The sequence below is a fragment of the Schistocerca nitens genome, chromosome 4 (genome assembly GCF_023898315.1).
Source record: "Schistocerca nitens isolate TAMUIC-IGC-003100 chromosome 4, iqSchNite1.1, whole genome shotgun sequence".
In the NCBI taxonomy this organism is placed as follows: Eukaryota; Metazoa; Arthropoda; class Insecta; order Orthoptera; family Acrididae; genus Schistocerca; species Schistocerca nitens.
This window is the reverse complement of record NC_064617.1, coordinates 968,870,240-968,882,786: the sequence shown is the minus strand read 5'-3', so window position 1 is coordinate 968,882,786 and position 12,547 is coordinate 968,870,240. Positions and strand designations below refer to the sequence as shown.

At 38.1% G+C, this 12,547-nt stretch overlaps 1 protein-coding gene across 1 annotated transcript in view; it reads right to left on the bottom strand.

Annotated features, from left to right (window-relative positions):
- Positions 1 to 4,627: 4,627 nt before the first annotated feature.
- LOC126253653 (mediator of RNA polymerase II transcription subunit 1-like) overlaps positions 4,628 to 12,547 on the bottom strand; it is a 186,253-nt gene continuing 178,333 nt past the window's right edge. The window contains exon 13 of the mRNA XM_049955167.1: positions 4,628 to 6,264. Coding sequence (XP_049811124.1) covers positions 4,628 to 6,264 — 1,637 coding nt within the window. The remainder of the gene's footprint in view (positions 6,265 to 12,547) is intronic.

Genomic DNA, 12,547 nt, shown 5'->3' with positions numbered 1-12,547 from the left:
TGTCACTCTGAAAAAATAAAGTTACATAATGATTTGTTAATTTGCAGGTACATGTCTGCTGTATTGATACTCACATTGCACTCTGCATCACAATACTGCAGCAGGACACTGGAGGGGGAAGAAAGGAGTCACAGTGCATTGATAAAGTGGAGTATCATGTAAATTCATTTTCAGCAGAGATGAGGTACTGCACAATATTCCATTTTATCAAAAGGCTGCGTCATTTTGTTTTGGCTCCTCTAGTAGCTTTCAACGATATTGTGGTGCAGGGATTTCAATGTGTACCAGGACTACAGACATTTAATGCAAACAAACAAAAAACTAATTATGTAACTTTTTTTAAATTTTGAGGTGATAATTAAAATTTTATAAAAACCACTTGTAGAAGCATGAAGTGACTAGCCCAGTGTTTTAATATTATTTGGAAAAAGAAAAGTGTGTGTGTGTGTGTGTGTGTGTGTGTGAGAGAGAGAGAGAGAGAGAGAGAGAGAGAGAGAGAGAGAGAGAGAGAGAGAGCACTACATGGCAAGACACACATATAACTACCAATACACACTATTTTTAAAAGAAGAAGAAGAAGAGGAGGAGGAGGAGGAGAGAAAAAGAAAAACAAAACAAAAAAAGGTCAGGTGAATTGAGTACTGGATCATCACATTGCAAATTTTCATTTTGTTACCTCAATTAATATTACTATCCTATATTATTATCCTACCAAAGGTTCTGTTCATAAAGTGAATTATTTTCTTTTCTTTTACTACATATACTGCCATTGTCCGTACGACAATTTCAAAACACCACTAGCATATGGTCAGAGAGCTCTTACTAACAGTGATAAATTGTAATTGTCTCATAAACTGTTCAATTTCATGGCTTACGGTTACTGAATTTCTGACCACGTTTATAGGAATTTCTCGTTTCCTCAACTGTCTTGGCTCTGTGGGGGGGAACAAAATAAGAAACATAGGTTAAAAAGATGTTAATTCAACACACACTGATAAGGTAATGATAAAAAGCAACAGTAAAAACAATACAAATTTGGTGTGTTTTGAAGGAATCATTGAGGTAAAAAAAATTAGAAGTAATGTAAAATGTTGCCAGATATTGTGAATACAAGTCTGGATAAGTCAGAAATACAATTTAAGAAGTAAAATGGAAAGACACTAACAATGTTCTTACATGACATTGGGCATAAAACATGAATGTGAATAATGGTGTAATAATAATAAAATTCAAGCAGCTTGCAGAAAAATGTAAGTAATAAAAAACAAAATAAAAAAATCACAAAAGTACAGGACAGGGGTGTCAGAATATAAAATGACAGCGTAAGGATGGGAAAAAAGAGTACAGGAATTAAAAAAGGAAAACCAGACACAAAGGAAAAGGTTAACACAAATTTGGTAGCTGTGGGGGCAATAAATCAAAGGAGAGAGACAGATGGGTACAGACTATTTGCCTGAGCTTTTTCAATATGAAAGTTCCATGATGATTTTGCAAATTAAGAAGTAAAACAGTTCTCCAAAATGACTTACGACTTTTGAAAGCAGCTTTGTTCATTACAAAAATCAGTCTCTACAAGGGTCTACCAAAGTGTTCAGTGAGCAGAAAATGTATTTGCAATAACAAAACAAATCTGGACCATAGGAGACAGTCTTGTAGTGCCATGCAGTATGATGAGAATTTTGAAAACATTAGGTAATACGTAGTTGCCTCATATATCTTAGGACTTAGTAGTATTTCAATGAGAAAGGTACATACCTTCAGCTTTAAAGCAAGAACAAAAGAGAAGCTAAAATGTCATTATAAATCATCTCAAGACACCAATGGCATGAAAGGAGTGGCACGTAAACAACAGTAAGGAGGATAACCATTTACTTGACGAGAAATATGGCATGTGAAACACACATCTGATGTGAAATTTTATGCCTTATGGCTTATGGGAGGAGGGGTGTTTGAAACTCAACAACTATCAAAATGCTAAAAGTGGGGCCCGTTAACACATTTTGTATCTATGGCATTGTTATGACAATCACAGAGCAGGTGTACTGAGAAAATGAACACACAAATTTATTTTACTGAAAACAAAGTAAAGATTTTATACCATGTTATTAAACTCAGACAATACTATACAAGTAAAGACATTCATGAAAGCCTTCAGCAATACAAAACTAGAAATGATTGGGACAGTGCTGTACGAAGTAAAATCAACAGTGACATGCTGTAACTAAAAGGAGACTGAGATAAGGAATGAAGTAAGAACTTCTAAAACATATTGACTTTACTAAACAAAGTGAGTTTAACAAATTGATTTGCAATATTGATCAACATAAGGGTAAAGTTTATTAAGTGATTTTTTGTGATTGAACAATTGTTTGATCAGTTATAAATGGTATATACATTACGTAATGGAAGTATAATAATTTGTAAATGTTTACAAATAATGTGTGAATTACTACTAAAAGGAACTTATGGTAATGAGCATACATGCTGCACAACCAGCTATGGGACGACAGTAGTTTGTGGACGATAGTAGCAAATATTATTCATCGCCTTATTCACTACCGCCTCCAATATCCAGTTTTTAATTCCTCCAATTTCTCCACTATTTCTATGACTATTTTACTTTCCACGAGTGCCTACACATTATAATCCACCTTCCTGATAGTAACTGAGTGAATCCTGCCTTATATCCCTATATAAATCATTTGTACACCTATTGTTTTTTCTTTTCATCCGTTTCACATAAAGTCTTCTTTCTTTTTAATTTCTTTCATTGTCCTCTATTTGGTTCCATTAATTTCCAACACGGAATTTCTACATAACTTCTCTCTCTACCCCCTCTTACCGCGCCATCATGCCCTGTAGAGCATTCTCTTTATCCACCAAAGAAGGAAATTCCCAAACTCAGAGAATGTGTTACATTTTTCACCACTGTATTTGTGGGTTTTAAAGCTAACTGAATTAGACTTTTTGATTCAGCACAAGGTCAACAATTTTTGTTTTCATGTCACTTGTGTGGATATATTTTGATAAGAAGAAGGATTGGGTAACTGAAATTTGCAGAAGGTGAATACTTATGAAAAGATATCCATACAAAGAACAAGAAAGCATTTACATCACAGTTGTGAAAAAGTGCACCTACAACAGAAGAATATAAGCTATTTGTGACACTATGAAAAACAAATGTAATGAGACACCTTATCTCTAAATCAGTTGAAATGGTCAAATGCCAGCTGGAATAATGAATTTACAAAAAAACTTACTTAAAAAAGGCTTGCTTTCAGGCAAAATTAATACTGGGTGATTAGAATATTCATGCCACATTCTCATTAATCTATGAAGAGTAAATATGTTCATGCATTTTATTGCACACATAATGGAGTTCCATTTGTCCTCCTCACAGAGTACACATAAAACTGCTTGACCGACCAAAAGACTGATTACAATCCCATTACTTAGACACCACACTGAAATTCGCATTAAGTACATTATACGTCATAATGAAGTCCCGTATTACCAGGAAAACTTATAACATAGAATGATAAATATGGGGAGTAAAACGAAAGAAAGGAAGCGGCTTTATAATCACTGTTTGCTGAATGTTAAATCAACGCTTATTTGTACAAAATGTTCAAAACCATTCCCACTTGGTAAGTGTAGTTTATAACGCCTTTAACTGGTTTACCATATTCTTTTCCAACATATATGATTTGGTCCAACATCTATAGAACATTACATTGAAGAAATTATATATTTATATATATATATATAAAAGAACTGTACAGGTAATTTCTTTTAGCAACTCACATTCTGCACACATTCCAACATAATTAATAAAATAAAAATTTTCTTAAAATTGCACATTGAAGTTTTCCCTAACAGATGTAGAACTAAATGCCCAAATTCCATATGTTGTGCCACTCAATATTACCTTCATATTGTACTTAAGAAGAAGAGAATTCTAGATTAATACAAGAGTGTGTAAATGTATTGCTAGACAGACATCAATACTTCATTATATACATTTGAGCGGTCACATCTGGAAATCTCTATCACCGTTCCAAAGTATTGCATACACAAATGGTGCATAAGTACAAGGAATTGCAAAACATGAGGCACATAATAGCATCTCCACATTACACGCTAACTGGTTATTTTGTTCACCTGCCATATCAGAGAAAGAGTAACAAAGTTCTTCACAATATTCTCTGTGCGAAGAAATAAATACGAAGATACAGAAAAATTTAATAGGCAAAAGTCTGATCATGAATTGCATTCCTGGTATAGTCTAAATTTAAGAACCATATTGAAACAAAAATTTAGAATGACACACATCACAATCATGGGACATTTCATGTCACTTGTAAAGGCATAAATATAATACAGTTACACTTATTCTCAGAAAAGAAAATCAGGTAGCACAGAGACAACGTGAATCACTGTCAACCTTACAAAAAAGTCTGAGTATAAGAAGCACTTTTCAACACACAGCAACCACACATAGTAACTTCAGTGACAAGTGTAGCTTTTGTGGTATGTAGCACAGTAACAATGACACGAAAGTTCACATATCACCAGCTGATGCCCACGACAAACCCGAGGAGGAGCTTGACTGGGCAGGTGCCGTACCTCATTTACCCATTCCGACCAATGCTTCGTCCATCAATTCGTCATCAGTGATGCAGGGTGACACAGAATGGGGAGAGGGGGTCACCAGGGGTGAGGCAGCTGGAGCTGGTGATTTGACTATGTGCACAGAAACAGATGGTGAACCTGCAGGAAAGGCAGGTGGTGGAGGGGGAAGAGGAGGAGGTGGGCTCCGTCTACGGCAAGGAATAGATGGCCCTGCCACTTGTAATGACTGTTTGGCAGCTGAAAAATCTAGCAGCAGCTCTGCTGCTTCCTGTGCAGAGGGAGCATGCGAAGAGACTGTATCTGCGATAGGTCCCGAGTCCGACATTTCAGAACTATTATCACCGGACGGCAACACAGAAAGTGAACCCGCTACTGTTGGTGCTACTGGAAACCTTGCAGAAGGCGAAGAAGGTCGTGGTGGGGCTACAGGTTGTGAGGGAGTTTGCTGAAGCTGTAGAGACAGTACCTGTCTTGTACCAGGTACAGGACTTTTATTACCTTCGGCTACTACTGATTTTCCTGGCACAAATTTAGAATCGGGTCTATCTTGCACCGGCTGAATCACTCTGTCCACCACAGTTGACCTGTCGCTGCCCAGGGACACTGCTGTTGAGTTCGACCCACTGTTGCGTGCTGATAATTTGGGTATCTGAAATTTGGTATCAAGGCTTTTAAGTGGTGGCAGTGCTACCTCCAGTTTGGAAGATGTTCCAGTTCTGAATGGATCAGCAGCTACAGTATCCGTTCCGAGAGTTGCACCACTGCCTTTACGACTGTCACCTGGTTTACCACCAGCACCAAATGGAGATCCAAGTCTGTCACTGGATCCCTTGGCAGGGCGTGCCGTTTTCCCATCTCGTGTGCCCGTCTTCGGCGAACCACCGAGTTGCTTGGATCCACCAGTTTTGGAACTACCAGCCTTGCCACTGCCGCCAGTCTTGTTCGACGTGTTTGCCGGTGAACGAGCTCCACTCACAGACCCAGATGACGCAGCAACTGTCATCACTCCTGTTCCGGTTGCTGCTGTAGATGCAGATCCTGATGCGGTACCATTTGATGGTGATGTCTGTGACCTAGGTGGGCCACCTGAATGTGGTTTCTTTGAGGCAGGACCACTATTGACACCAGGCTTCAAACCAGTATGTGTTTTTGGGGATCCCGTACTTCCTGTCGACGAACCACTCGACTGATTGCGGCTTGCTGGCTTCGAGTCTTTGGTTCGTGTTTTATTGATAGTAAGTTTTATACCATCAGAACTGGGTTTTACCATGTACTCACCAGGCTGCTTAGGTCCAGTGGTGTTTCCACTATTTCCTCCTGCTCCAACTGTACCAGGAACACCACCTGACCTGGAACCATCTTTTACTATACTGTCACCTTGTTCACAATGCTGTGCCGTTAGCTTATCAATGACAGCTGACAGTGAGCCCTTTCGCTTGCCTGTGGGATTAGTGCCAGGTGCTCCTTTGCCTCCACTGCTGCTTCCACTGCCACTTGTGCCACTAGGAGGTGTTGTTCCACCACTAGAAGCACAACTTGTATTCACTCTCTCGAGAGTAAGATTGCTTGATGACAAATCCAGTTGTTTCAATTTCACACTTGATGACTTCAGTTTTGGACTTGATCCAGATCCTGTGAAAGGACAAAACACAGTGCCTGGATACCACTCCAGAATGATATAAAACGAACTTAACGTAACTACTATCAATACATGAGATAAGAAGTTTTTGATATAATGAGCTTAAGAACAGACTATGTTTCTGGCAATGGCTATTTTATCCTTCTGGATGATGGAAAAAGAATCACTAAGTAATATTTCTGTCTGAGAATGGTGTCAAGACTTGCATATTGTACCAATAATAGGAACAAGAATTATAACACTATTTGGAATTAAAAAAAAAAGGACTGACTACTTACCAACTGCTGGAAGAAGACCAAGAGGATCAGAAATATATGGGGTACATACAATGTGACTCTCATCACTGTTTTAGCATGGCACTAATTCTACAGCTCAAAAAAACTCAATTGCACATGTCATTTATCAGTTCTGGAAGTCATCAGGGTCTGTAAGAACACTGATACTAATGCTTTTATTAATTAATCCAGCTATTGCTAACTGGGGAGATTCCCACATGCTTATGTTATTTCACAATCACATCACCGCTGGTTGGTGGACTGCTAAATAGATCAGCAGGCAGAAGGGTAACCATCAGCAGAAAAACAGAGTGCATTGCATCATTAGGCTATGAAACTTTCGTCCACCACCTAGCACATTGGCAGCAACAAGTAATTTGCAGTTCTATGTCTGTTCACCTACTGAACATACAATGAGCAATACAGCAATAGGTAATAAGTGAAATGTATGTTGTTCTCATACTATTAAGAAGTCTTTCACTTCAGCATTGTTAAACAGAATGTTTTCAGTTCTCTTTCCACATCAACTACACCTAAATTCTGAAGCTTTCAAGAAAGGTCCCCATCACTTTTGATAAGAACAAATAACTATCAAAAATGTCTTGGTATCAGGGTACCAGATATTTACAATATTTCCCAAGTATTAAGGTAAGACAGTTTGTTTGTACAGTTTTAGAAAACAGTGCTTGATATCAACACTAAGTCAAATAAAGAAATCTTGAAAAGTTAAAAGTGTGTAAACAAAGCCTCATGAAGATCATTTTTCAGAATACACTTCTTATATCAAGCATGTGCTAAATTACAGATATTAGCAATGTACTTCGTAATGCACAGTAGTATAAACTTCATGCAGAAGGACAGCAGAGCAGTGTACTTAATAGTATACATTCTGACATGATATAGGCAACCAAGTGAACTCTATTTGAAATTGTTTAAAGGAATAGGTGTATGGCATTGTTTGATGGGAGACCTCAAGAGGTTGTTCAGTTGCCTAGTAAGAAAGGGTTTCCTCTTCTGCACACAATGATCTCTTTCCATGCAGTTTATGAGGGTTGTGTCTTAGAGGTATCTGATGGATGTAGGTGAGTGTAACGAGTATGTGTATAATGTGGAGTCATGTTTGTGTTTTATGCTATTGACAGAAGGAAGAGGGTGAATCCTGGTGCCAGCACATACTCTACTCTCGAATAGCACAATGTGGACTGCTGGACTTAACATCCCTGGCTGATGGACACAAAATATTTATAACACTTGCTGGGAATACAGAGTAATAATTTTGATCATTTGTTCACATGTTGTGCCTTTTGAAACATGAAAGGTGAAAAATAACAATGAAACCACTAATAGATAATTAGTGAGCAAGAATGCCTCATCCAGGATACGAAAATAAAAGAGTTTTGCCCACTCTGTAAAAAAAGGAGACAGGTGTCCATTTGTGGTAAAACTGACAACATAGTGCAATGATGAGGATGGTGTATGTCTTTCATATTAGACTGTGTACTGTGTATTCTTGTAAACAGGACTACCAGCTCATGCACGTTTGTGCTTTTAGGCCAACAGTATCATCAGCTATGACTCACAAACCCTGGAAATACTATGATCAGACTATAGAAATGTGGAAATGATTTTCAGGGCCAGATGAATGCATTCTACTTGTTTCATATGATTTAAGGGCATGCCAAGATATATTTTCTATCAGGATAACATGTCCTTGACACATGCATCCCATACACGCTCATGATGGTGGTGACAATAATGTGCAAGGGGAAACTATTCATTTGTGCCTCCCTACAACCCCTGGTTGTTGCAAAAAAAAAAGCAGCTATGAAAGTGTAATTATTAGTGACTAAATGGATTCCTTCACAACTGATGTCTTCTCCACTTAACATCACATTTTCCACAAGATTAACCGTTCATAGCACACTCTCAAAATAACACTACAGTAGTTTGGAGGGCGTATGATAAAATTCCATATGATACCATAGCTCCCCAATTTGAAAAGCTACGATCTCTTAAAACACAAGGCTGTGTGATCTCTGTACGGACATGAGGTGTGTTGTCTACCTCCAGCTGCATATCAAAGACTACAATAATTCTTACTATGATGAGTTGCTGTCATTTTGTGACAGGAAAGTGCATTAACAAGCAATCAAGTGGATTGTTACAATGTTCTGACTGATCGATGGAATGCACTTTGGGGTCCATCTGCAGCAGGTGTAAGTATTCTGTTGCTTACATTTCATTAACCTGTTTCTTTTTATTTACTTTTTTTAAAAAGAAAATATGACTATCAATCTGCAAACGAGTGACAGGCGACGCACAGGCATACTTAAAAAAAAAAAAGATCTGTGAGAGTTCATGCATATGCCTCCTCCCCACCTCGAACACAAACCCTCTCTCCCTCCAACACACACCACCTCTTGTTAGCATTCCACTATGAATTTCCCATTGATTGGGGAAGAAAAAAGAAAAAATTCTGTCGTACAACAATGATAAGTGGAAAGAGAAAAAAATATTACAACTGACAGCCATAAAGTTATTTTATTCAAACTACATATTAAAATAACACACTTAATCTTATGACCCAGCCTTCATTTATTTTATTAATTTAGTTATAAAGTTCCAAAGCTACTTGATCACAGAATGAATTCGTATTTAGTTTATTGTCAATTTAGTCTAGTCAATTTATAAACAAAGAATTAAAGAATGGATAAAACACGAAAGAAGCAGGGTTATATGAATAAAAAAACATGTTTCCGAGAAAATATCTCAACTATTATGAAGGAGACCTGTCAAGAATACAAGGAATGTTTGACATGGAAAGGTTTCAACTTGGATTTGAATGCTTGGGATTTATCACTCAATTTTTGTCAGTTCTGTTGGAAGCCTAGTAAAAATGAAACATGCTAAATGGTGCAGCTCTTTCTGTACATTGCTTAGAAAGTGTTATTAAAGTGTGTATGGTTTTTCTGTATAGTCTTCACTGAACAAATGATGTTGTTTCTGTTGAATGAGTCAATATGGTCAACAACAAATCCCACGGTGGAATGTATGTACAGGCATGCCAGAACTAGAGCTCCAAGAGACCTGAACAATGGCCTACTTAAACAAAATTGCTTCTTTCCTGGCTAGATCTCTCTCCATCTATGTATGGAAAAGAGCACATAAAAGGGGCACTACTGCTTGAAAATGTCAACCTCAATGACTTATAACTGTCTCTTTGAAGTAACTCCAGGCTCAAAGTCAATCCAGCAGGTAATGCCACAGGAATACATCCTGCATCTCTCTCATTTTGTTCCAAGTTGTATCAATGCTTTTCTTGAAGTTTGCATTGGCTTCATATTAAAATGTTGCTAATAATGACACAGTAATAGTCTGAAACTTTAACCATTTCTATCACAATTAGTCAAATATGCCATACAACATATATTACCTGATTAAAAGTAGGCCTATCTGGGTACACCTATGTAATGTGGAACTTACCACTAAGTGTCCTGAATGTGGGTCCACCCATATGAAAGAAGGCAGGTAGTAATGTTTTGTCAGTAGGGAAAGCAGAAGAATGGGTTGGTCTGGAAAATTCAGTGACTTCGAACATGGACTTGTCACTGGACATCACCTGAGTAACAAACTAATCGAATTCATTTCAACCCATCTAAAGCTGCCCAGGTCCATTGTTGGTGATGTGATTTTGAAATGTAAATGCAAAGGAACAACCACTGCTAAACTGAAACAAAGCAGACCTCACCTACTGATGGACACGGACCATTACGTGTCAGAGAGCGCAGTTATACAGAATCACACGAAATCAGTGGAAGGAATCAATTGCGAGTTCCAAAGTGTAACCAGCAGTCCATCTACACAATGAATATGCATAGGGAGTTCAAAAAATGGTGTATAATGGTTGAGCAGTTCGTTGTAAGTGAGACAAGTGATGCTTGAGGTGGTGTAAAGGGCGATGTCACTGGACAGTGGACGACTGGAATTGAGTGGTTTAGAGTGATGAATCATGCTATACCGTGTGACTATCCGATGGAAGGGTTTAGTTTGACGAATGCCTGGAGGCTGTTACCCGCCATCCTGTGCAGAGCCAACAGTGAATTACAGAGGAGATGGTGTTATGGTACGGGGATGTTTTTCATGATCGAGGTGCAATCCCCTTAGTACACTTTAAGAAAACTCTAAATGCAGAGGAATATGAGCATATTTTGCACGATTGTGTATTGTGTACAGCAAAAGAAAGTTTGGAGATGATGACACAGTGTGACACAGCACCCTGGCATAAAGTAGCATCTTTCTGGCAATCGTCTGTGAATAACAACATTCCTGAAAAGGACTGGCCTGTCCAGAGTCCTGACCTGAATCCAATGGGGCACCTTTGGGATATGTTAGAATGTTGACTTCACTCCATGTCCCAGTGTCCCAACGTCATTACCTGCTATGGCTGAGCTCTTGGGGAGGAATGGTGTGTCATTCCTTCACAGACATTCAGGACCTCACTGAAAGTGCCCTCAGCAGATTTCAAGCAGTCATGAAGATGAAATGTGGACACACCCCATATTAATGTCAAAATAGGTGACCAGATACTTTTGATACGATAGTGCATACTTCGCTTATGATTTCTTGAGGATGTAGTACTTCCCTTGCGGAAATGTACAAGGCTTCACAAACACTTTAAATTTGCAACGCCACCTCTGTTTCCCTTTTTCTTTCTCACTGCACACTTTACATCCTCGATCTGTTCTTTTCCCTCTTTGCAAAATTATTAGGAAACAGTATACCATTTATATATTTTCTACCTAGGAGTGCGGAAAGAGAATAAAACAATTTACTTTGCAACAATCATTTCCAACTGTTCACTGTTAGAAACTGAATATGAATGTCCACGTTATTTATACAAAGCTTTAATTTCACACAGACACCTCATGTATTCCACTGACAGTAATGTTATATATCCTTGTTGCCATGTACAATACCACACACTCAGAATACAGAAGTAAAGATCTGAAAATAAATGCAGTGTAGAAATAAAACAGCACTTACTAGTCATACTTCCAAAAAGGAAGAACAGAAGAAATGCCCACCGAAATAAATAAAAAGACGTCAAGTCTTTGGAAATGCCAATTTAAGAAATGCAAAGAGGGAGGGGGTTATAGTTTGAGAACTCTCGGTCATGGAATATAAAATGTGCAAATGATGATTGGTGATTGGTACTTCAATGCTCTATTGGTGACACTCTTAAAATGTGCTATGAGATACCTTTTCCTCATCAATGATAATTTGCCATTTTACTAAGTTTTACAATAAAAGGGGGTACAACCAAGGTTGCCAAAAAATGTATACACACTTTAATATGTGAAAACAGCGTAATTTCTTTCAAAATTGGACAGAAATACAACTAGTAGTACGGTTATGCCTCAAAAGATTTCACTTAAATACAACATGATAGCACTGCATGTGAATAGTACATTTACAAGCAAAATGGAGATGCAGCTCATTCAAAAAAAAGAGAGAGGCTGTCACCAAAGTGAGTCACAATTTTAACATTTATAGTAAGTTTGGCACTGTGTGTGATGTGCACAAATGAGGATGCGGGAAATCTTGTCCATCAACAAGCTCTGCTTGTTTGGTCACCGTATTGAAAAATTTTGCAAGTACAATGTAAAAGTGTACATCCATAGAGATACACAAATGTGAAATGTGAACACTGATGACCAGAGGATGGCACAGTGAAAGATTTCAGAATATGTTGCATGAGAATGATGGCCTTGTTGGGAAATGGTCTACCCGATGAAGCACAATTTAAACAGACTGGAACCGGAAACTGGCACACTCATATCTAATGGCATGCAGACAATCCACATACCTTCGCGGAAAAAGCCAATTTACCACGAATGCAAATCTGGACTATTCATTTTTGATGGTCCATTAAGTGGTCAAAAGTATATCAACACACTACGCAAGTCCACCTTACCTGTCATTGGTATGCACAGTCAAAGTG